The sequence below is a fragment of the Sander vitreus genome, chromosome 20, assembly GCF_031162955.1.
Source record: "Sander vitreus isolate 19-12246 chromosome 20, sanVit1, whole genome shotgun sequence".
In the NCBI taxonomy this organism is placed as follows: Eukaryota; Metazoa; Chordata; class Actinopteri; order Perciformes; family Percidae; genus Sander; species Sander vitreus.
Window position 1 is genome coordinate 5,337,201 of NC_135874.1, and position 25,850 is coordinate 5,363,050.

At 41.0% G+C, this 25,850-nt stretch overlaps 2 protein-coding genes across 2 annotated transcripts; one reads left to right on the forward strand and one right to left on the reverse strand.

Moving 5' to 3' along the window:
- cpxm1a (carboxypeptidase X (M14 family), member 1a) lies at nucleotides 1–12,165 on the forward strand. Its single transcript, XM_078278342.1, has 13 exons — nucleotides 1–389; nucleotides 2,074–2,183; nucleotides 3,304–3,443; nucleotides 3,623–3,707; nucleotides 4,211–4,361; nucleotides 4,840–4,928; nucleotides 5,094–5,217; nucleotides 6,045–6,241; nucleotides 6,725–6,904; nucleotides 8,242–8,536; nucleotides 9,940–10,079; nucleotides 10,178–10,280; nucleotides 11,190–12,165. The coding sequence occupies exons 1-13, from the start codon at nucleotides 59–61 to the stop codon at nucleotides 11,504–11,506; spliced, it is 2,262 nt and encodes a 753-aa protein (XP_078134468.1). The 5' UTR covers nucleotides 1–58; the 3' UTR covers nucleotides 11,507–12,165.
- An 880-nt stretch (nucleotides 12,166–13,045) lies between these two features.
- wdr32 (WD repeat domain 32) lies at nucleotides 13,046–24,029 on the reverse strand. The gene is made up of 7 exons (XM_078278343.1): nucleotides 23,278–24,029; nucleotides 22,352–22,465; nucleotides 21,469–21,666; nucleotides 20,420–20,622; nucleotides 18,758–18,838; nucleotides 18,512–18,657; nucleotides 13,046–17,239 (listed from the first exon to the last, which is right to left on the reverse strand). Exons 1-7 carry the CDS (start codon nucleotides 23,784–23,786, stop codon nucleotides 16,868–16,870), a joined length of 1,623 nt encoding a protein of 540 aa, XP_078134469.1. The 5' UTR covers nucleotides 23,787–24,029; the 3' UTR covers nucleotides 13,046–16,867.
- Nucleotides 24,030–25,850: the final 1,821 nt, after the last annotated feature.

The window sequence follows — 25,850 nt, forward strand, 5'->3', positions numbered from 1 at the left end:
TAAACTGGCCCGGAATTTTATTTTCCCCCTCACTCTGCAGCAGCAAACAAAGAGAAGGATGGAAAGGTCATTGTGCACGTTGGCTGCAGTGATTTTTCTTGGAGGATTTTTCAACGCAGCCCTGACAGACGATACAACAACTGAGATTAATTCATTATCCAACAACAACACCACCACTACTACTACGGCGGAGTCTGTCACTGTGCAGCCGCAGGATCACAGCAGAGACCGACCGACTCCAACAGCAGCACAGAGAAAGTTACCCACCGCCGCTGGCAGAGACAAACAGCTGGACACCAAAAACATCAGCCAAGACAGCGAAGAAGAAAGCAACAATAAAGAAGAAGAAACAGATGACAGCAAGAAAGAAGATAAGAAAACAGAACTGGGTAGGACAACTATCTGTTTTAGTTTTGATTTTAGCATGAAGCTATGTGAAGCCAGGCAAGAGTTAAGTGCAATTCATTAATGGTGTCTTTCAGAGACCCTTTGCTCCTGACTTACATCTGCTCAGCTTTTGTAAACCTGTGAAAGAATAAATCAGGTAACATCATGCTGTAAATGTAGAGGGTTCACTGAGAAAAACAGGTTTTTAAATTAGAAAATGTATATAATAGTGTTCCTGTAATGCTCCAGAGTAACTCAGAGCTATGTTACAAAAAATTACTTTTTATCAATTACTTTCTTGAATGATTGATGAGTTGTTTAGTCTATGATATGCCAGAAAACAGTCCCAAAAAAAAGAGTTACTATCAACAACAAAAATCAGACAATATTCACATATAAAAAGCTGGAACCAGTAAATATTTTGCAACTAATTGACTATTTGTTAAAGCTGAGTAGCGGATTAGCTTATGAAAAGGGCTGTAATTTATATGTATATATTTGTAACTGTATATTATTGTAACTGTTTGCACATTTATATAAAAACGTGGTTTATGTTTGATTTGAGATGGAACAGGCTGCATAACTTGTCAGAAAACAGTGCCAAAATGCCCCTCACGATCTCAAATCTCAAGGGGACGTCTACAAATGTGCTTGTTTTGTCGGTCCAACAGTCCAAAACTCAAATACCGGTATATTCAATTTATTAGCACGGTAGACTAAGAAGACCCGGAAATATTTTTTACTTGGAAAAAACTGGAGATAGTGATTTCTCAACCTGATCTCACAGAATTCCATGAAATGAACACGGCCCCTTAACTCAAAATCGGTGGCAGTTTCACAGAATCGCAAAAAATTCCGTGATGGGCCCACGGAAGAATTCCGTTAAATAAACACGGCCCCTTAAGTTAAGGAAAAGGTCATGGGTGGGCTTACGGTTCTGTGACAAGCGAGAAGAACCGGATGGAAAAGAAGAAAGCAATTTTAGGAAACTTGACATGCAGGACACGAACCCCAGTCTACTGGGTGAAAGTCCTGTGTTTGACGCATCCACCACCCCAACCTCCTTATAGGGAATTTCGGCCTTACATACTACTCGCTACTGTAGTCGATCTTAACGCTACGTCATCTTCTCATTGACTTTACATTGGCATTGTTTTCCGTGGTGCCCACACGTATTTTTCACGCATTCCACCACGTGATGCACTGTTAACAGTTAACAGTGATCATTTGCAAAAATGACTGATTAATGGCCTAACAGCTCCACTAACATAGCTGTTTGTCTTGCCAGTACTTGTAGTTTTTGTGATTGATGGTTCTGTTATTGCTTGCTCCCAAAGCCATAAAATACCCTGCAGCTGTAGCTCTGCTGGATGTTTAACTTTACTCTCTCTTGCCCCTCAACTTTGTCTCAAGTTACATTCAAACCACGGATTCGCTTATCTGCGGGTTCCTTTGCAGAGGGCCTCCAAACTTCCACTGAACTGACGTGGGATGATTAGAGATATTCCACATAACAACCACTGGGACCTCTAATTACCTCAGCCATGTGTTTGCTTACTCAGAGAAACAAGAGGGAGAGTTTTTTAACCCCTCAGCAGTAAGTCCCAGAGCTGTTTTTTTAAAGATCTGTATCTCCGGACAAGCAGACACAAACCCGCAGAAGATTTGATCTCCTTTTCCTTCCAGACTGTCCTCCTCTCGGCCTGGAGTCCCTGCGGGTCGATGACAGCCAGATTCAGGCTTCTTCCTACCAGCGGACGGGTCTGGGTCCCCACAGGGGCAGGCTGAATATCCAGGTGGGTCTAGATCTGAAACAAAAAGTACAGTGAGCTGCTTCTCAAAAGTTTAAAGAAACAGGCAGTAAACAGGAACTCACTTCACTTACTGAGGCTGTGGAGTGACATTTTGTTTTATGGAAAGATCCTGCTGAGGTCTAAAGGATGATCAAAAATCTATGAATACTATTATAACAGAGCTGCACCTAAGGCTTAGTTTCATTATTTGACGAATACTTTGTCGATCAATCGTGGTCTAAACAATATTAAATTGTTCAAAATGCCCATGAAAAGTTCCCAAATCCCAAAGTAATATTTTTGAAATTGTACTACAAAACCCAAAGACATTGTACTATAACCTAAGACAACGAAAATAAACAAATCTGCACATTTGAGAAGTTGTAATCGTTACATTTTTGCGTGAACAATAGAAACTGCATTTCGTTGTTTTTGTACTTGTACTCTGCACAGTGACAATGCAGTTGAATCTAATCTAATCTAATAATCTAATCCAGCCATGCGAGCATGAGGCTGTACTTAGGCACAATGATGCTTTGAGCTAAAGCTAAAAAATGCTAATTGAGGTGGCAAAAATGAGATCATTTAGGTTTTTATAAAATGCCAAATTTCTGAGTCTTCATCTCTGTAAAAGTACAAGTGGTTTCCTATATTATGTTTTGGATTATAAAGCTGCATAAATGAACATCACTAAATAGTATGTCCTTACTTATTCACTTCATATTATCATGTTTTATTATTTATAAGTTTTATGTCTTAAACTAATGGACTATAAATGTCCCGCAATCTCCATCTCTTTTTCCCTCTGCTTTTATTGGCAAGTAAAATTAACACTATAACTATAAAAAAAACTACAGACTGGATTTGCAGTGGAAAGCGCTCTTGTTGAGTTTCATGGTATTTCAATAATTTAATCAGTAAAACCCAGAGCCAGCAGTGCTATTCCACATCCCAGCCACCCCCTTCATGTTCTGCAGTATGAAAGCAATTATTTTACAATCAGGGTCAACACAACATTTAATGCACTGCTTCACATTGAGGCAGAGGCAGGAGTTGAATGGATTCTGCAGTTGTAAAAAAAAAAAAGAAAGAAAAGAAAACTCTGTGTAACATGTGTTTTTAGTCTGGCATTGAGGACGGGGACCTGTACGACGGAGCCTGGTGTGCTGAGTATAAGGACCGGCACCAGTGGCTGGAGGTGGATGCCATGCACCTCACCCTGTTCACTGGAGTCATCCTGCAGGGCCGGAACTCTATCTGGAGGTCAGGTAGTGTCAGGATTCAAATCTGAAGAGATTTGGTTCCAAAATGGAATTTAAAACTGCTGCTAAAACATACACGCTAAAACGACTGGTCTAACAAGTCAGAGTGCAATGTTCTTTCACTGCATTGAAGTCTGCATGTTAAAAATCTATTTCTTATCATCTTGGTCTTTGTTACAGTTGGGACTGGGTCCTAACCTACAAAGTCCAGCTGAGTAATGACTCTGTGACCTGGACAGTCTGCATGAATGGGACAAAAGAAGCTGTAAGTAAAAGAGATTTTGAAGAGTTTGTGCCAAAGTGAAATATGAACCCTGAACACAACAGTCAACTACTCTTACATAAGGAGAGAGAAAACTAATAAAGTAGCAAGATGGTAATTGTTTGACTACATAACATTATCTACAGTATATTAGACTAAAGCACTAAACACAAAGTACAGCTGAGGCTGATAGGAGTGTCATTAGTTTTGCAGATCAAAAACTAAATTGGACAAATGAAACTTTTGACCCAATGGTGGTGCTAGAGGAAAATTTAGGTGATCACCAAAGTCAGTAGGATTCATCCTCTGGGGACCGTGAATATCTGCACCAAATTTCATAGCAATCCATTTAAAAGTTGTTGCAATATTTCAGTCTGGACCAAAGTGGTGGACCAACCACCACTAAGAATGTCTAATTCTTATTCTATATTAACATAACAACAATGCACATCTTACAGGGATGCTAAAATGTTCACACCAATGTGATGTTGCATTGAATTGTACAGATATTTGAAGGAAACCAGAATCCAGAGACTCCAGTGCTCGGACTCCTTCCTGTTCCTACCGTCGCCCGTTTCATCCGCATCAACCCTCAGACCTGGTACTCCAATGGCACCATCTGCCTCAGGGCTGAGATACTCGGCTGCCGTGTCGATGGTAGGCTGCAGTATAGAGCTATAGAGTATGTGACTGAATCAGAGATGGACTACTCAAGTCCGTTCTCCTGAATTGTGATTCGACTTGGACTCGTGCACTAATGACTTGGAGTTAAGGATTTATAAAATCGGACTCGAGCATTCATGAAATTAGACTAAGTTTCTGACAATTTTTGGTGTAAAAGGCAGTGATGAGGGACCCGAGGACCTAAGTCGCTATTCTTTGGACTTGTAACTCGACTCAGACTTGAACTCAGGTAATGGTGACTTGTCTCTGACTCTTATTTGGTGACCCTGCTCGAACACTGGGGACTTGAGACTTGACTCGACGTGACAGTTGGTGACTTGACTACAACACTGGACTGAACACAGTGACTTATATGTCAAAATACATTGAAATTGTAGCAGTTTCTAAAGGGCTAGGGTGTCTGTCTGTCTGTCTGTCAACAAAAGGAAGTAAATGTGCTCTTTCCTCATAGATCCAACAGACATCTACTCCTCAGAGCAAGAACTAGGATCAAAAGACGCTCTGGACTTCAGACAACACAACTACAAAGAGATGAGAAAGGTGAGAAACGGCTGCAGGGCTACACTCATGCATGATGAGTAACTTTGGTTTCCCCTAAAGCTAATGCCAGAGTTTTTTCTCAGACCCCTAACAGTTTGCAGATTTCAGAGTTCAGATTTAACCCTTTGAAGACTTTTAGTCCAACTTGTCTTCTTAACCCTGAAGCTCATGAAGTCTGTGACGGAGGAGTGTCCGGACATCACCCGCATCTACACCATCGGGAAAAGCTACATGGGCCTAAAACTGTACGTCATGGAGATCTCAGATAACCCCGGCAAACATGAACTAGGTAAGAACTTTTCTCAACTCTTCTTCTATGAGTTGAGACCTTAAAAGTGTGACGTTTCTGGACCAGAGTTCATCCTGTTTCTCGGGTTACCCAGAGTTTAGCAGCTCAGGGGCCCATTTTAACATCCTCCAGTATTTATACAGACTTTGCAGCAGCAGCAACACACAGGGAGGCTGGGGTGTCTCATAGAGAAGGCTTCTCTTGTATAAACAAACTGATAATCATTTGAAATTAGAGCCAGAGCTCTTTCCACCAAACAAGACAGATTGTTTTGTGTGATATTGTCTTTAGATGCAGAATTTGTAGCCACTCCACGTCTGCCAAAAACGTTTTAATGAATTCAGTGGAATTCAGCTTTTCTTTTATTCTTCTTAGGCAACATATTTCAAAACTGTTTCACTCCCAAAGGGGGAATTATAGGACAGCTGATTTCAATTTCAGTGGTTTCCTGGTAACATGAACACTGGTGCCAAATCTAAGAAGAGGGGAACTTTTTATTTTTGTGCTGATGTTTCAAGTGCAGAGTTTGGAGCTTTGGGAGTTTCCGCTTTAGGAATGTCTGCCATCAAGTCTGGCCAAACAATATATGATTATTGGCAAAGTTTTGTCACACAATTGCCTAACACAATACAAACAGGATGAACGTTTTGGGAGATTGAACGTGTTCCTGATATGCCCTGAACTTTGACCTAATGAATAAAATCAAAAATTTCAGGTGCTTCATGTTTAGTGTGATTTGTTACTATAAGTTGATGTTGGCCCAGACAAATTCCTCCACATTTACTGCTTGGCTAGTAAAACAACTCTCTTAATTTCCCTCTTGGCAGGGGAGCCGGAGTTTCGCTACGTGGCCGGGATGCACGGGAACGAGGCTCTTGGCCGAGAACTCGTCCTCAACCTCATGCAGTACTTGTGCAGAGAATACAAGAAGGGCAACCAACGCATCGTTCGGCTGGTGACTGAGACTCGAATCCACCTCCTGCCCTCCATGAACCCTGATGGATACGAAGAAGCTTATAAGAAGGTGGGGGAAGTAAAAGTGACTTTGTGTAGGATGAATAGACGTGTTTTCTTGTTGTTTGCAGAGCATGTTTTTAAGGAGAGAGGGCATATCTTCTTCCTTTGTATTTTCTGTCCATCACTTGTTGGACTGCAAGTCCACACTTAATTCCCAACAGTTAGACATCTCAGGCATGTCTCATTTGACAAAAATGGTGGAGTTGCCAATTTGTGCACACTGTTGTAGCAATTATTTTCATCTTTAATTTACATATATCCTGTTGAAAAATAATATATGGGGTAGGATTCTTCTAATCCAGTAAACCAATTGAATATCAGTTAAGGAGAGGAAGGAAATGCAGTTAAATTGTATAGAAGAGGCACAGGGAAGGGATCCTGTTAAAAAAAAAGATGGAAGTTGAAGTCCCCATTTCATAGTCTTACCAACAGTGATAGTTAATGTCTGCTGTCTAAATGCCCCTGTTTCTGACGGACTTCTCTACTGCAGGGCTCTGAACTGGCTGGCTGGGCAGATGGACGACACAGTTTTGAAGGAATCGACTTGAATCATAACTTTCCAGACCTGAACAACATCATGTGGGACGCCCAAGAGACGGCAGCAGATCAATCTAAAGTCTCCAACCATTACATCCCCATCCCAGAGTACTACACTCAAGAAGACGCCATGGTAAGGACATGTGACTTTTGTGTAAACAATGTAACAATCAATAGGCATTGCAAAAATGCATTGCTTTGGCACCATCTGGTTGTAATATTATTATGACATTGTGGTAGACAGCAATGTATGTTGGTAAAGAAACTAGAATCACATACAAATTCAACTTTCCTGTGTAAAACCAAGAAAAAGAACTTCAAAAACATTGAATACTTCAACTTCACCAAGCACACTATTACCAAAGGGCCTAACTCTGCTAACTCTGCTTTAAAAAAGGGTTACATGTGTTGGCACATTAATGTAGGTCACACTGAACAGCAGTTTTTAAAGGTTGGTGTGTGGACAGTTTTAAGAAGAAATAAAGTTTCCACTGTAGTGGCATGCAAGCCTCAGATCAGACCAGTCATTTCAGAGCCCAGAGAGCTGACTTAAGCCTGAATATTGTCACTCAATGTTTGGTAACAGAACACATGTTGAAACTCTGCCTCCAGATATACAGTAAAAAGGTCACCACATTTTGATATATTCACTTTAAAAGTATTATTTTTATGTTTATGTTTGACTGGTAGGTCTTTCCTGGGGGAAATTTGTTTTTACAATTTCTACATAAATGGAAATATATAGAAGGTAGTTTAGGCAGAGATCATTACAATGACTGAACAGACAACGAAAAGAACACCACCTACAGAAACGTAAAGGTAATCAACAGAAACTCCAAGTATATAACTTTCTGCGCTGTTTGATTAACAACTATAACTTTGCTTAAGAAACAAATGTTTATTTTGCTGAATGTAAGAAGAGTTAAAGATACAATATGTAACTTTTCTGCATTAAAATGTCTAAAAACGACCATACCTATGTTATATATTTTTATGAGTTGTGTTCTTACACTATCCCAAATGTTTCCACCAAATGTCAAACTCAGAGAAATCTGTTATTTTATTTTCAGACACGTCACGTTTCATTTAGTCGCCCGTCAGTGGCGTCATATAACCTTTCACCGTCTAGTTACTCGTAACTTCTGTCAAAACACGGCAACCAGATGATATGTTCAGGAGTAATTGTAAATCATACGTCACAGAAAAAATACTCGTAACTGTAATACTGCTTTTTTTGCCACTCATCTTGTGCTTGATTACATGCCATACTTGCAACACAGTAATACAGCAGAGATCTTATTTATTGATACATATCAATATCGATCCAGCTTAACGTTACTACAATGTATGTGCTGGTTAACAAGTAGCTAACGTTAAGGTTACTATCTGCGTTCAGTTATGAGAATCTTTCCCATAAATCAGTGTCTAAAAAGTGACATAAAGCTAATCCAGATAGTCCATCCCTCCCAGGTTGCGCCAGAGACCCGTGCCGTCATCAGCTGGATGCAGGATATTCCCTTCGTGCTCAGTGCGAACCTCCACGGGGGAGAACTGGTGGTTACTTATCCCTTTGACTGCACCCGCGACTGGGCCCCTCAGGAGGACACCCCCACGGCGGACGACGCTTTCTTCCGCTGGCTGGCCACCGTCTATGCCTCGACTAACCTGGCGATGTCCAACCCCCACCGCCGCCTCTGCCACTACGAGGACTTCCAGGCGCACAACAACATCATCAACGGCGGAGCCTGGCACACCGTCCCCGGCAGTGAGTACCCTCTTTATATGCTGAAAGCTATCAGGTAGTAACTTGAAATTTTTGTTACTATCTGTGGACAAACTTTTTAATTTAAACTAGTGTCCCTCAAATCTCGCATTTAACTCTTCTGTCTTTATTTTCTTTGAAAAGCTTAGAAAAAGGCCTCTTAAGTATCTTAAATCACCATCAGGCAGGTGAGTACAAGGCAACAAGGGACTCAAATGCAGACAATCTAGGCCAGTGCTGTAATGTAACTAAGTACATTCACTCAAGTACTGTACCTGAGTACACATTTCAGGTACTTGTACTTTACTTGAGTCTTTTCTTTTCATGCCACTTTCTACTTCTACTCGCTACACGCTACATTTCAGAGAGAAATATTGTACTTTTTACTCCACTACATTCATCTGACAGCTTTAGTTACTTTACAAATTAAGATTTTTGCACCCAAAACACATGTAGTTTATAAAATACAATGTTTTATTATAAATTAAAGTACCCAACAATATAACGGCCTACAAGTCCAGCTGAGATGATTAGACCATTAAACACTTAGTTGATTGACGGAACTGTTTTGATCGTTTCCAGTTTCTAAAATGGGAGGATTTTTCTGCATAGTAGATGCATAGTGCATAGAGTACTTTTACTTCTAATACTTTAAGTAGATTTTCCTGATGGCATACTTAAGTAACATTTTCAATGCAGGACTTTTACTTGTAACAGATTTTTTTTTTTTGTTTTGTTTTTTTTACAGTGTGGTATTAGTTCTTTTTTAAAGTAACGGATCTGAATACTTCTTCCACCACTGATCTAGGCTGACAGTTCAGTAATTTAGTGTGAAGTAAAGATACAAAAGCTTACTTGCGTAGCAAGTCCAAATAGAAGTCCACATCCGAACAGGAATGGGGCGGGAGGCAGGTACAGGTTCCAGGTTTCAGGCTAGAGGGTTTAGGGTTCAGGTGTCTGGAACACAAGGGCACAAAGCAACACTGACAATCTAACACTGACTGGGGAAAAGGGGCTAGTGTGTGGAAGTGGGAACGGCTGAACGGGGAGACAGAAAGTATGTGCTGACTGATGAGATTAACAACCTTAAACCAACTAATTGTATGATGGTAATCTTTTCTTGAAATACAGAAGGGTGTCTTAAGGTCTACAATTTAGGGATTTCTTTCCCCTAGTGTCCTATTTTGTCAAACAAAAGTTCATCCTCTTTTACATCCTACCCTGCGACTGTATTTGTTTTTCTTCTGGTGTGCACTGAGCTCGCCTGAAAAAGAATCAATCATCTTGTTTTCATAAATAAAACAAATAAATGAAAACGTGTCTCCTGAAAGAGCTATTTTTTTTCTTCTTTTTTTGTCTGACTTTCCTATGCACATTGTTTATATACTTGTATGTCTTTTCTGCAGGTATGAATGACTTTAGTTACATGCACACCAACTGCTTTGAGGTGACGGTGGAGTTGTCCTGTGATAAGTTCCCTCATGTCAGTGAGCTTCCCATTGAGTGGGAGAACAACAAGGAGTCTCTGCTGGTTTACATGGAGCAGGTTAGTCTGCGGCTGTACAAAGAAAACGACTTCCAGCAATTGTTTCTGCCTTCATTTTCTCTGCGGGGCCTCACAGTGCAGCATTTCTTCTTCTTTAGGTTCACAGAGGCATTAAGGGTGTGATCAGGGACAAGCTGACCAAACAAGGGATAGTAAATGCTGTAATCAAGGTGGAGGACCACGACCACGACATCCGATCAGGTCAGACACTCAATTTCATGTTTCATAGTTATCTGTTAGCTTTCCTTTCTAATGACCAGGGTGTAATGCAGAAAATGTCTGGAAAATATTTCTGGAAAACACAGCATTTTCGGTTTATTGTGTTACGTGCTAGTGTACTCCTGTTATTCTTGTGGGGTAAAGGATGGAAACCCGACCCGGGCCGGGTTCGGACAGATATTTAGAAATGATGTTCGGGTCTGGGTCGGGCTCGGTCACATCAGCGCGATAAGGCATTGAACATTTTAAATTTAAAAAAGCTTATTATGTAGGTAGCCAACTGCCCACCCGTGTTAACGTGCGCTTGTTGCCCCGTGTGCGCTGATGCGCTCATCTGTTGACATTTCCGAATGCCTTCCTACAGTTGCTTAATAAAAGCGGGCTTTCCACACAAACAAACGTACATGTGTCATTAGTATGAGAAAAAAAATGAGATTTTAACTGTGTCTGGCTTAGGTCGGGCTCGGACATAAATATCTTAATGTCTGTCGGGCTCGGGTCGGGTTCGGTTACTGCTCTGTCGGACGCGGGCCGGGCTCGGACAGAAAAATGCGGCCCGATCCGCACTCTATTGTGGAGCCAAATTTAGACAACATTGAGGTCAAAAAGGTTGGGAACCACTGCACTAGGCTATTACTTTGTCTGTAATACAAGCACATTACTGTTCTCTGGGGGCTTCTTGACAGGCATTCTGGGAAATGTAGGAAGTCACTAACTTGCATTTGACTGTATAACAAAACGGTTATTTAAATGTGATAAACATGACATTCGGAAGGTACCTTAAAACACACAGTACACTAAACGTTACGGGAACATCACATTTTAATTTGGGCTGTAGAGACAACAAGATCCATCTTTGTTTTTGTCTCCACCTTATTTTTATTTCCTCAGCCACTGACGGGGACTACTGGCGTCTCCTGAACCCGGGTGAGTACAAGGTGGTGGTTTGGGCTGAGGGTTACTTCCCGTCTGTGCGTCACTGCCGCGTTGGGATGGAGCCACATCCCACCATCTGTGACTTCACCCTGAACAAAACACCCATTCAGAGGCTGAAGGAGATCCGGGCCAAGGGAGGGAAGATCCCCCAGGACCTTCAGCTGCGACTTCGTGCTCTGAGGCTCCGCAAGCTTCGCGCCAGCACCAGGGCCATCAACCAGCGCAGGGAGAGTGAGCGGCTGCAGCAGGCCAGGAAAGCCCGGAGAGCATGAGAGGAGACGGGACGATGGACTGAAGAAGCCCCAGAGATAAGCTGGATGGATTCAAAAAGTTCAGTTATAAACGGAGAAATAGGGAATCACATGTTCCTATCAGAGAGGACACTAATAAAGGGTCAGTTCACTCAATTTACAAAAATATATTTTTCTGCATAGCCCAAGTCATATCAAGACATGCAGACAGTTTAATATGGTGAAATATCTGCCTCTGAGATTTGTATGTGCCGATCACAACTTCAAAATATTAAATTAAAAAACAACAGCGATGTATTTGGGTGTACTGACCCTTTAAAGCAGATTAAACCAAGACTGTCACACAAACTCTTACAGACGTTGACAGAATACTTTAAAAGCAGGGTTTTTATACAAAAACAAGGACACAAAGTGTATAACTTCTAAAAGGTTACACAAGTTGTAGAACTTTTATGGACATCTTCACATTTATAGACAGGCATCGTTGAATGATAAAAGTTCAAATTTACTTCACTTGTTTTCTTTTTTCTTCATTATAGCTGATGAAGCTGTTGTGTTTGTTGAAGACTGAGTTGAGGATTTAAGTGTCAGCTGGTCTGATAATGTGACAATGTTTCTGTTTTTATTTGACTAAAGTCCAACAGGACCGTAAAATCTCAAATAAATATTACTTATTTGTGTTCTAGTGTGCATCTAGCATGGCTAAAAACATTACTGATTTTATTACTGAATTTAATTTAATTTCATCTAAAATGCGTTTCTTATTTTCCTTGTGAAATATGTTCAGGAGAGTTTTCCATGTTTATGACATTGAAAATATTCAAACATCACTCTTTGGTTAAACTGCTCAAAGCCAATGGACATACAATCTGTCACTAGGGGGTAAAAAGGCCATTGCTTGGCTATAAAGAGTCAAAAAACAAAGTGACACCAGTGTGGGCCTACATGTACTCCTAGGGGTACTTTGGAGCACTGCAGGGGGTACGTGAGATGTTTGCAAAATGTTCATTAAATATGTCGTGCATAACTCCTAAAATAATCCATTGATTTAGTGATAGATTCTAAACATTTGAAATAGCATATAGCATAGCATATAATGTTTTTCAGTTACAAGGTTGTTCTTTAGTAAATCTATAGTCTCACATTGCCAGACCTTGCCAGTTGTTTTAGTCGTGCAAGAGACCGGAGCAATCCCAGAAGTGGAACGTCGTGGATATCAGACTAGTAAACACGAACATTTACATGAAAGGATTATCATGTAAAACAGACGCTGGCATCTTAAAAAAAAGACGCTAAGTGTGAACATAGCTTAAATCTATCACTGCCAGCACTGTGTTGTACCTCTTTATATAGACTTTTTTTCTACCAAAAAGATTTTGCGGTAGTCAGGGCCCGTACTTGATTTAAAAAAAATAAATAAATAAAATAAAAAATCATCATTAGGTGCCAGGACCCGTAGGTTGGGAACCACTAGTTGAGTTTGACTGCCATCTAGTGGTCGGTTCTCAGCACTACACGTGTGGAGTTTTAACACTGAAGAACAGAAATACAACACCATAGTAACAGTAAGCAGTGCAAAAGAAGCTAACCTTTTTATTTCAGTGATAATAAGTACCATTTTAGTATCTTGTTGGGATTACTTGCTGTGTATAGCCATTTAGGAAACAACAGTGCGAGCAATTTAACAAGTTTTTAGTCTCTTGTCCACCCTTTCCTCCAGCTGTGGTCAGTTGAGGTGACAGTGCACAGGTAACACCAGAACTACTGAGAACATTCAATAATTAATCCACAACAGAATACAGGTTAAAACCCAGAACAGGACTGAAAAACAATAAAAGAGCAGTCATAAAAATGAACCCGGTTTTTAGTTGCTATACCCGGCAGATAAGACACTTGTCTCCGAAGAGCTTGTGAATAAGTGAAATAAAAGCAGCCATTAAATATACAGCATGGCCGGTCCTTTAACATTCAGCTCAGTCAATTTAATATATACATTTAAATTGAAATCATTCTAGAGTTTTTACTTAATGTCTGTAAATTGGGAAATTATTTGTTCGGGGGGGGGGGGTGTCCCTGAATTGACTGAACTGGAAGTGAAATGGACCTCTCCATTTGTTATACTGAAATAAACATTTTGAGCAGTTTAACTGAGGTAACAAAGTGTCAAAAAGCATTCTTCCTCATTACGAACAGGACCAAGTTGTGAGTGGGGAATTACAAAATTAGTTACATCTGTGTTCATACATATTTTCACCTCAAATCTAATTTCTCAATCACGTAAGTTTGGTTTTCAAACTTTTTCTTACCCTTTCTGGCGCTGAGTTAGACGAGAAGAATGAGCATAAAGTTGAAACAGTGGGAAACAGCTAGCCGGGCTCCTAACGGCAACAAATACCAACTACTAGCACCTGTAAAGCTCGCTTATTAAAACATGATGTCTCGTTTGTTTCATGTTCATTATTTTTTACAGTCTATGGTTTCATCCGTACAAAAATAAAAGAAATGTAAAAACAACAAATCGCCGTTCGCGGACTAGCTAGCTAGCTAGTTCTTTGTTTGGTTGCCAGGCAACCAGCGCAGACTCCAGAGAGTTGTGGTCCATGCCAATAAATAGTCTGGTCCATAACACACGTAAAACGGCACATTTTTGGTTTTACACTTCTGTTTTACACTCATTAAAGAAACGAAATATAATATGTTAATTAGTGATCTTAAGAGGTACTGGTGGGTAACTTTTCTGGCCGTTGGCCAGCAGTTTGCACTGTTTGCAGCCTCTGTGCTAAGTTAAGCTAAGCGGCTGCTAGCTGTAGCTTCATGTTTAACTGACAACAATGAGACAAGTATCAATCCGCTCATCTAACTTTTTGCAGGAACGTGAATACGCGTATTTCCAAACACGTCAATCCATTCTTTTGCAAATTAGGCTTTTGCCACATGTAAAGATAATTTTTTAAATACATAATAGCAGATGTTCCACTTTAGTTTTCAGCTCACAATTAACATTACTCTACATAGGAGAAACACTGCCTTGTCCAAGAAAAACATTATTTTGGCATCTGACAGCTGCACACAGAGCATCACTCTGGCATAAATAAGAAAGGAAAATCTTCATAAAGGCTGGTATGCATAGTAGTATACGCTAAGGTCTGTCTTTTTTTAATGTTTTTACACGTAATATCTATTCTGCAGTCAGTCAGTATGCACTGTAACCAGTCTACATTAAGGTGTGCCATCCACTTGCTTGGCTCCTACAGCAGCTATACCACACCGGTTGAAAACACAAAAGCATTGCCAATTCTAGAACAGTCTAAGCAATCCATTCAGTCCTTCGAGAAGAAAAAAATGGGTCACCTTCATGACAACATTGTAAAAGTGAGAAACTGGATGTAATGCAATGGGGGGGAAGGAAAATCAAACACTGATGCAGATCAACACGTTCTTCAAAAACCAACAAAATGAGGTACAAGGTCAAAAAACAAGTCCAATGTTTCTTGACAACAATTTCATCCTAGAAAGGTTAAACGAACGATGCTGAGGCAACTTCTTCTGCCAAAAATTGTTGGCTGAAAAGTCAACAAGCTGTTAAATTAAAGGATGAGGCTGGCAATATTCTATATTGTTCTTAGTTGCACGCTTCAGTTTTTGTATCAATCCCATATACACCATCCTGCTGCCGTGAATACTCACTCAAACACTAATTGTGTATTACTCCACAGCTTAAAGTAGCCCTCAACAACTTCACTATTTGCTCCTGTTTAAGTAATGTTTGCTAAAACTACAGTGGTAAGCTGTTTCAGGAAATTACTGAGCCTTTTGGTAAAATGAAACTATGTACTTGTTCATCTGGTCTTAAATATTTACGTCTTCAGTATGAACCAATGGGCTTCACGCTGAGTTCCACAGACAAGGTAGGGAAGTCTTGACATACAGAAATACATACTGTGCTCCATGCAACAACAAAAAAATACAGAATAATGCCAGCCGTATCTTTTAAGGACGAAATATGCAATTGTAAATAGTATTTCCTTCGTAAAAATGTGAAACTCTTGCAACAGCGGTTTGCACAGAAAGTGGCTGGACTTTTCTATTGTCCAGACAGCATCGAGTTTCCATTCACAGGCTTAAGATAAAAACACACGTACTGTGAAGGGAAATGAGAAGGGATTCCAAAGTAGCTAGTGCTTAACGCTGGCAAAAAGGGAATCGCATAGAACCAATCAATCAAACACCGTGAACAAGTAGTGCCGACATTAATACACCAATAAAACCACTAAAAACCTAAACCACTAAAGACCATGAAGACGGAAACAGGGTGCAGCTGGAAATCAAAGAGAAACAGGCGGGTGAAGGCGTTAATAACGAGGTCCTTGAAGTCAGAGGTCAAAGTTCAGATTGTATGAGCAGAGAAGCAGCACCTGTGAAGAAGGCATGAGCAGAGCGGAGCAGCGGAGGAAGCCCAGTCAAAACGATCGCCGACAGCGCAGGCGACAGACGCAAGCGCCTGGTTCTTGTCGGATTGAAATCTGAGTTTGTTTGCTTGTTTGCATCCTTAGTGTTCTTGTCCCGAGACGGCAACATCTGGAAGTGCAGTCTCAAAATGAGTCGTTTTCTACTGATTTAGAGACTAAAATTCATCTTTTAGTATGAAAAAGAGCCACAGTTTGTTTTGCACTGACGCATCTCTTGAGCTTCAAGGTTTGGAATTTTTAAGCCGCTCCTCAGTCTGGATGAGAGTCTGCTTTGAGTCTTTTTTTTTTGTTTTGTTTTGTTTTTCAAGTTCAGGGTTCGAGAGGCTTAAGGTTACAATCCACTACTGCAGCCTGGTCAAGGCTGAAGACTTCTTAATTTTCTTTTCTTTTTTTCAGTCCCCACCCAAACAAACTCAGTCTGCTTCACAGCTGCAGACCTGGGTTTAGAAGTACTTTAAATGTGTTTTTAAGATTTATCCCTTTTAGGTACCAGATGGGTGGAGTTTTCCATACAGATTGTCTGGCAGAGGGTAAAGAGAAATCACAAGATTCCATTTATACTGCATGTCCGACTATTTGAAATACCTGCATGCAGTAAAGCCCACCCACCTGGTCCATTTGAGCACTTTAAAACAAATGCTTGGAAATGTTATTCAGGGTTCCTAAAGATTCAGAGTTTTTGAAACATTGAATTTGCATCCAATGGTTTTGACATCATTTATACCAAAGGATACCAAGTAGGCCATATTACTATGTAGATATAATAGGCTAGGAAAAATCATTGAAAATATGTAGTTGTACAAACAGTAGCTGGGACATTCTTATTTTTCATATTCCTAGATCTGTGCAGGAAACCTGATTAGCACTTCTTTACCCAGGTCTGCAATGCATTGTTCTTTGACAGCACCAGTTGCTAAAACTTGGGCTGGTAAAGGGCGACGCGTCCACTGAGGCAGCCCGAGGCCAGCTGGCAGTGTGTCGGGGAGAACTTGGTGGTGAGCACCACGTCGCTGTGCGAGTAGATGGAGCGGATCTCCCTGAGGCAGCTGGTCTGGACGGGCAGGCAGTCCACCAGCTCGCCGCAGTTCTCGTCGAAGGCCAGCAGGCGGACGCCGTAGCCATACGGGGAGCAGATGAGCCGTCCGTCCGGGCTGAAACACAACTCCTTGATGTAGCCCCGGCCAACATTGGCCTCCTCGATGTAGTGGGTGAGGCGGAGGGAACAGCGGGGTGAGACCAGCGGGCGGGTGGGCGCGCCCTCTTGGAACTCATACACACACGTCCACTGGAGAGAAAGAAGATGGAGACAGGGCAGGGTTAGATGTAGTCAACGTCCCATACTAGAGCCTGAAACTGTTAATCATGTTGGTGCTGTCACTGGAAAGACACTTGACGTTGGTCCGGGACCCACTTTGACACCAACCAATCATTAGTGGCTTTTTGCTTGTGATGAGACATAAGCATCCAACAGCAGAACTGCACTGGAACAGCAAAAAGGGTTTGGTCTTATGTTGCTTTTCTTTGTGGTCTTATTTGAGAATGAACTTGGACATACAAGGTACAGCAGTAGGATAAACTCACACCACGTCTCAGGTTCAATGTAGAGCTGGGCGATATGGAGAAAATCAAATATCACGTTTCTTTTTTTTTTGACCAAATACCTCGAAACTGAAGGTTGACTTTTGGTGCTTTTACAAAATACTTTCACAATGAGATTTCAGATAAATCTTATCATAAATCATCAGTAATGTGGATATAATGACTAAGTGGGTAAAGGCAAATAAAGGAACAGCTAGAACAGTCTGGTAAGTTCAAAAAATGACATCACTCTACTGTAATGTAGCCTTTAAAACCAGGAAAAGACATATCACGATGTCCAAAATGTGCTACTTGGGCGGAGTGATTATTACTCCAACTCTGAGTGAACTCCAGGCGAACTCTCTGCTCCTCACCACGGGGCTTCAGGTGCTGCTAGGAAATCACTCCGCCCAAGTAGCAGGAGTAGCAGTGCTTCGCCTTTCTGAGAATATAGTTCCCAGTTTCTATACGGTTAGAAGACGGCTGTGTCTCATGTGACCTTGTTATTTGTTCACGCTGTGACTATACAAATCACAACATGTAAACAGGAACACGTTGGTGTTATTTTGTCACTTATTGGGAGCAGTAGGCTAGTTGGAACCGGTTACCTTCAGGATCTGTGCAAAGCTAGGCTAGTGGTGGGGGCGTCAGACAGAGTTACGACACGCACGGAGATGAGAAGGGTACGTATGGACTTAACTTACTCTGGGGGATACGGTGAATAAGCTGAAGTCCCAATAAGTCGGCGTGTTCCTTTAAGGTAAGTGTCAAAAACTACACTATTCAGTCAGATGGTGATGCAATTCTTGTAGTCACCGTTGCATGTCTAAAATCACGTCATCGATCTCATTAAAAAGTTATCTTACTTTGCATTCAGATCTATAAAACGTGAAGTTGGAGACATGCAGCGAGCCAATTCAATAAACCAAATGTAGGATCATGTGTTTAAAACACACGAGAGATAAGAGGCGTCTCTCACCTCCTGGTCGTCCATGTTGCTGGAGCAGCGGATGAGTGTGGCCCAGCCTTTGGGATGGAGCTGCAGGGAGGTGATGCAGTTCCCTCTGTCCCTCTCTCCGGGGATCTCTGGAGTCAAAACCTCCAGGCTGTTCCTGGGAGAAAGACCTGTGAGAACAAAGTTTAATGATAACTTTATACATCTTTACTTTGGATGGAACCTCCGATGACAACCGTTGATCAGATTTACACCGTGACTGTGTCGGACCTTCTCTAGGAGGGTGGATCTTGCTGGAGTCGTTTCCCTGGCGAGGAGTTCCAGCTGACCTGGACGCTGACGTGCCTCCATCTACGAAATCACAACAGGGTCAAAAACCATTCCCTTTCATCTGGAAACAACAGTAATGTTCTAATAAGTTTTAATCACCATTTAGTCGTTAATTATAATGACAAATGACCATGATAAGTTACCAGACCAGCTTCATTCATTTGTGCAATGGCTAAAAAACAGCCATAACCACGTAACTCTTTGGATTTGTTAACCTGTACTGTAATATTTGATATAACATACATAACAATAATTATTCAAGGCACCTTTTAATATAATTTGGGGTTTTCAGGATCACAATGTATTACTTAGTACTGTTGTTTTGATTGGAAAAACCTTTATTTTCAACAATACAATGACACTGTTATTGAGTTCATTTATTTCTTATTTTAAGGATTATTATTTACAGAAAAGAATCATTTTGAAAGGTAGGGCAAAAACATTAGATATAAACAAATGGGAGACTACGGCTATAACAACGACATGGGATACTGTGGGCCAGATGCACGTACATTTGCAAACGTAGCATTATCAGCGCCATGGCCAACCTGCAGAAAGCGCACGCTGCGATACTTCAGCTCACGTCGTATTTACCAAACCTGCAGAGAATGTTCACCGCAAAACAGAGGCGCGCTTTCACGGGAGGTCTTTGTACATACCGCGGAATACATAATTAGGCGCACTTTACGCTTCCCCTCCCATCTCTTTATGGAAAATGCCATTTTCTGTCCCAGCGACAGGCAGTCTGTTTGTACGTACCTCGCCATGCTTTTACGCGCACGTTGCTAAACAAATACGCCTGAAGTGGGCGCAAAAGCGTAAAGATTAGCTGACTCTTCTTTGTTATGCATTTTATTTCTTGCAATACCATGAATGACTTCATTTGAGTTTGGGTAAATATGATTTCTTGGAGGATTTTGTATATTTATGTATGCATGTATGTTTTTATGTGTTTATGTATATGTGCGTTGTTATGTTATGTTTATACAGTATATGTTTTGTCACGCATCGTTAAGAAGGCGGATAAATAACGCTCCAAAGTCAGGCTACATTTTGGCAAAGGAAAAACTGGCATGGCCATTTTAAAAGGGGTGCCTTGGACTCTCAACTCCAGATATCTGAATGAAATGTCACTCAAAACTCACTGACTGTAGAGTCTGGAGAGCTGCACTTATTGTGTGTTCATGTTAAATGAAAAAGTACATTCATTTAACTGCTTTGGAGTCGTTTCTTAATGTAAACATTGATACTTTTAATAATGCAGCAGCTTAGAGGGAACCTTGTGCAATTGTGGAATCTCTTTTTTATAGCCAAGCAAAAATTGGTCTTGCAACTGAAATATCATGAATCGACATTGAATCGGAAATGTAATCGAATCAGGACCATGTGAATCGGAATCGAAAAATCAGTGGCGGTACCCAGCACTAAAAATAACAGCTCATTAATTATGAATTTCATTCAAATTAAAGTCTTAATCAACTAATTGACTAATCAAGCAATTGCTTTAGCCCTAATTAAACAGAGAGAAAGAGGAGAAATCTTGAGTTCTAGGAAACATGGGTTTTGTTTTTCCCCCAGTGTTCAGGGAGACTGTGGTCTGACCTGAGCTGAGGGGCGTCCGTCGTGCTCGCAGCATGCGGTAGCTGCCCACCTCCAGGGACTGGGTGAGGTCCAGGTCGTGAAGGATGAGCAGATACCCTGAGGAAGTGGAGATGAGCATCTTGGAACAGTCGGGTGTGAGACGCATCCTCATTAGGTAACGGGTGTGGAAGAACTTTTTGTGCGGGCAGCCGTCCTCTGTAAACCTGCAGGGGACGGACAATCACCGAAGGCTTAACAGAAGGCAGTTTGAAGGGGCTTTTCTTAAATAATTCAATATCATTTGTAGTTAAAGGGGGTTTTGCTCAAGGTGGGGAGGCAAAAACAGGCAGGTTTTGATTAAGAAACAATTCACTGTGAAACAGTCTAGAGTTACAGAAACTTTTGGACCATCACCTTTGGTTTTCTGGGTTGAATTACAGCCGAACAGACATTTACACCACCTTCACAGTTATAAAGATGCCGTTTTTATTTGATGAAGGGTTGAAGGGAAGGGGGCTGGGAAAAGTCATATATTGGTTTTATGTGCAGCTCCTGGATCAGCATGACATAAACAGCAACGCAGCACATTTTACCAGGAAGTAAACTGATTGGAGTGTGACACCAATTCTGTATTTTTTCCACATTAACTGGCATTAGTGTTAAAAAAAAGCTGACTAGTTGATCGACTTTTTTTTTTTTTAAACTGAGAGCACTTGATTAATCATCAAAAATATTATAAATGAAAAAACAGATGATTCACTAGCTGCAGTCCCAATTACAATTCTAATAAGGTAAATAAGCCAATGATTTATATACCGTATCTATCTATCTATCTATCTATATATATATATATATATATATATCTCTATCTATCTATCTATCTATGATAGACTGAAGGTGAAAAACCATGTAATGAATGTTGCCTTATGATAGCATCATCACTCATCATCTCAAGACAGTCACCTTTAAATATTTATCATTTTCATCATATTTAATTTAAAATAAATGTACACAGTACACGCTTTGCTGTACACACACACACACACACACACACACACACACACACACACCTGTTTGTGTCCCATGTGATGACGTTGCCGTCGAAGCCAGACGTGACGAGGAGACGAGTGTTGGTGTCGTACTCGATGTTCTTCACCCAGCTGGCGTGGCCGTGCAACGAGCATACCTTTGAATTCAGCTTACGGAGATCCCATAGTGCAATTGTGGTGTCGTCGGAGCAGGTGGCAAACAAACGATTGTCCAAAAACCTGCAGGGCACAGATAGTCAGGGGAACATTTTCATTCATTCAGCATTCTCTGCATCTGAATGTAGACAGCAGCTGCTTTTTACCGGCCTCTGTACTTTGACCAATAAAGACGATTTCAGTGATCATGTTGCCATCCTGAATCTTGTTATTAGGGGTGAAAAAAAAAAAAATCTAAAATGTTATGTATCGTGATTTTTTTTACAAATGATTCACCTTAATATTTTCTGTTTGTACTGTACCGCTAACGGCAACTACATCATATCGGTTTCTAGCAAAACCATCCATGTTATGTGCTTCTTTACAAACAAAATCAATGTCAGACTGACTGACATGTCGTGCATTCTTCTTAGAAGACAATTCGTTTGTAGAAATGTCTCATGATATATTGTCTCTAGAAGTGTATTATTCAACTTTTGTTTTTGTTAAAGAAGGAAAAGAAAATATAAATAGTCAATACTATCAAATCGCATTAAAATGAAAATCGCTATACAAATCCAATCGGCGCCCACGTATCGAAATGAAAGAATCGAATCGGGACAAAAGCATATGTTCCCAGCCCTACTTGTTGTGCGTCACTGCTTTGAGCTTCAACTCCCTTGGTCCCTTTCCTGGTGTGAGATGCAGGATGTTCTTACGCTTACTTTACAAAACCCTCCCTGGATGATTTAGGATTAGAGAAATGCACCTTATGTTGTTGACGCAGTCCTCGTGGGCCTCCGTCAGGGTTTTGATGTGTCTGGATGAGATGGGATCAAACAGCAGGACCTCAGTCTGCTCGCAGGCCACAGTCAGCACAGACCTGAGCAGAGCAGACAAATCAGAGACGCTTGTAAAACATACAAGAGGAGGAAAGAGTTGATGTCTTCGGCCGTGATGCGAAAGACTTTTCTGACCGACAGAAAATATGTTTGGCAATTGGCAAAAGAAATGGAAGAGAATAAACTGAAATCTACCTTCCATTACATTCCTGACTGTGACGCAAAAGCATTGTGTACCAATAGTTATTGAGAATAAGCGTATTAAAACTGTGTCATAACATGAGATACATTTTCTCATTTAGGCCCTAAGACATAGAGGCTGAGACACGTTCATCTGCTGCTAAGAACACTTCATTGTGCAGGAAGAACATGTGTCTGTCACAATGAGCCCACAAACAAAGTTGATCCAGACTGGACACAGGTTGACCTGGTTTCACTGCAGGATTTACTTCCTACATCTGCTGTCTGGTCACCCAGAGGCTTAAATCCTGCTAGTTGTCATTAGTTGTGCTTAGTGCTTAGAGTGTTTAGCAACACTTTCTAGGTTTTCGTTTGAGAAATTTCAGAACATTTTGGTCGTCAGATTGCCAAATTGTCAATTATAACTAAATAGTTATTGTTTCAACATGACATAACATTCAGTGGGCTTTATTTGACATGTGAAGTGATCCTTGGATGTAACGTTAAGGTGTACAGGGAGATGGAAGCACATGTGATGATGCAAATCCAAGCACTTTCCAGGCACTGTGCCCCTGTTTTCACATTTCACAAGATTGTCCAGGAACGCGTGGAACCATGAGAACATGAACTCCGGGGTAAGGCCTAAAATATCGAGGCCAATGTGTTGTCTTACCCATCCGGGGAGTACTCCAGGTTGAACACCGCTCCATGGGTCTGAGTGCTCAGGTTGACAGACTCCGCAGCCGGATTCATAGAGCAGTATAAATTGGTCATTGTCCTGAAGTTTTCCCTAGCTGGGTCCACAAACACCCCTCGTCTTATAGTCCTGCTTTGAAGCCAGGAAAACAGGCTATTCCCCCTGCGGATGTCGGTGCTGGAGACCTCGCCGCTCCCTATCTGCGGTACGGCGGCCGGTTCGGAGCGGGGCTCTCGCTCCTCCGACGCCGGAGACCTCGCGCTGCGCTCCGGCCTGTTCCCGCAGCGCTCCGGCCTGTTCCCGCAGCGCTCCGGCCTGTTCCCGCTGCTCCCCGGCGGTGAGGGAGAAACCCTCGGTGCGATGTCATCTTCCACGTCCGAGTCGTCGATGTCAGGGTCCTCCTCTCTGTCGGAGGCGCTGCCGCTGTTGGGCCTGTCCTGCGACCCTTCAGCGTCCTCGCTGTCGCTCTGGTGCTCCGAGCTCATTGTAGCTTCTCCAGCCTCCACTCCGTCTGTGTTTCGGGGCGCAGCGTCTCGGGTCTACGGCGAAAAGTTGATTGACTCCGTTCACCTACCGAGCATGAAACCGTGTCTATTTCCATCCGTTTATGGTGCCATGGCGGTGGATATTAGCTGCCTAGGTTATGTTAGGCAAATTAATATATTTTGTCAGACTTTGCAGTGCCGTATCTACGCGCCGCGCGTCAACACAAACACGGTTAGCTTAAATGCGACCGGAAGAGTAAAGATTTAGCCTTCAAAATAAACGTGCAAATTAGTTTTTCTACGTTTGCGTGTTAAATAGAAACAAAACACATTAAAATTAATATTATTTTTTAATTGCACGTTATGTATTTTCTGCCTTGTTGCGAATCAAATTACATATAAAAATATAATTTTTCATCAAGAAATATTTTAAGATGAAGCACCCATACGGAAGTTTCATCTTTTTTTCTAACTAACTTGACAGTTTTCTCCTCACCAAAACAAATGCGAAAATAAAAAGAAATGACGAATTTCCGCTTCCCTGTCCACTTTGAGACGCATTCGTAGGTTGGTTGCTGCCATCTTCTGGATAAATACTGCAAAGTCATGTTGTGTATTACTTTATGATGATCCATGAAGGAGCTAAGTTACCAACAAAACCATTGGTAATGTAATAATGTATATCAGGAAGTATTGACATGTTTTTGAGAGTTTATTCTAACAAGGTTTTGAGGGTGTTTTATTTACCAAAAAAATGAAAGAAACTATTTATAAAATATGCACAAAAAAGGTTCTGGGCCCATAAAAGAGGTCAACTACACAGGACTAGACTCAGGCTATGATAATTTAACAAAGACTGAAGGATGTGAACACACAAAACTGATTTAAGGAACCTTCTTCTTCTTTGAGGTGTTGCTGCAGTTGACGTAATGGTGCATTACTGCCTCCTTCTGGATATAATCCTCTTCAATCTCATTTTTATTTATTTATCAAAAGCCATGTAATTAATCCAGTAGAAGAAGAAGCCTTTTGGATGAAAGGCGAAACGTCTTAAAGAATTTCTATCAAGTCCAGTTGCCTTTGCTTATCACAGAGAACTACTATGGCCTGGATGACTGAGAACCTCCACAGACAATCATTCCAGTAGCTCTCATGAAACCAGATATACATGTTCTGACTTCCACACTGTCTCCACACTCTAATATATGTTTTACACAGACCCCTACTTGCTCTGTTTTCTGTAATTGACAGATCATAACTCGTCTCTGCTGTATATTATCTGCATGTCACTACAATCTGCTCCACTCTCTTCTTCATGACACTGATCACAAGGATCTGATAGTTATTTTAACCTTTAATCTCCTTATTGTTAGTTGTTCTTTTCTGTTACTTCCCTTCCCTATATACATCTTGCCATACCCAGGCTACTTTATTTTGGATTGAGTCTAGAAGTCTTCCTTGAGTACTGTTTTTCACCGTTGATTTATTTTTCTCCACAACATCCTTCTACCCTCTGAATGTGAATGTTTGACTTTCAACACTTTTTTTGATCACTTCTTTTGCCAATTTGTATGCTTTTCGTTTCCAGGGATACTATAGCTGCGCAATATATTGATATTATATCGATATCGTGATATGAGACTAGATATCGTCTTAGATTTTGGATATCGTAATGTGGCATAAGTGTTGTCTTTTCCTGGTTTTAAAGGCTGCATCACAGTAAAGTGATGTCATTTTCTGAATTCACCAGACTGTTGTAACTGTTCACTTATTTGCCTTTACCCACTTAGTCATTATATCCACATTACTGATGATTATTTATCAAAAATCTCATTGTGTAAATATTTTATATAGTCAACACTGCAATATCGTTGCGGTATCAATATCGAGGTATTTGATCAAAAATATCGTGATATTGGATTTTCTCCATATCGCCGAGCCCTAAGGGATACCTGAAGGTGCTGGGACCCACATGTTTGTGATATTGATCTCTCACCTGACTATTTCTGAACTGGTGAACAAGAGTTTAAAAAGCAGATCATGATGATTACTGGTTTTACCCGT

What these genes read in the sequence shown, in the direction of transcription:
- cpxm1a (XM_078278342.1), top strand. Translation starts at nt 59, where the DNA reads ATGGAAAGGTCATTGTGCACGTTGGCTGCAGTGATTTTTCTTGGAGGA. An exon ending in TGAATGGGACAAAAGAAGCT is followed by an intron (nt 3,708 to 4,210) that starts GTAAGTAAAAGA and finishes TGAATTGTACAG; the next exon opens with ATATTTGAAGGAAACCAGAA. An exon ending in ACACTCAAGAAGACGCCATG is followed by an intron (nt 6,905 to 8,241) that starts GTAAGGACATGT and finishes CATCCCTCCCAG; the next exon opens with GTTGCGCCAGAGACCCGTGC.
- wdr32 (XM_078278343.1), bottom strand. Translation starts at nt 23,786, where the DNA reads ATGAGCTCGGAGCACCAGAGCGACAGCGAGGACGCTGAAGGGTCGCAG. An exon ending in GACTGCGTCAACAACATAAG is followed by an intron (nt 21,667 to 22,351) that starts GTGCATTTCTCT and finishes TGTGCCCTGCAG; the next exon opens with GTTTTTGGACAATCGTTTGT. An exon ending in ATCACATGGGACACAAACAG is followed by an intron (nt 20,623 to 21,468) that starts GTGTGTGTGTGT and finishes CGTCCCCTGCAG; the next exon opens with GTTTACAGAGGACGGCTGCC.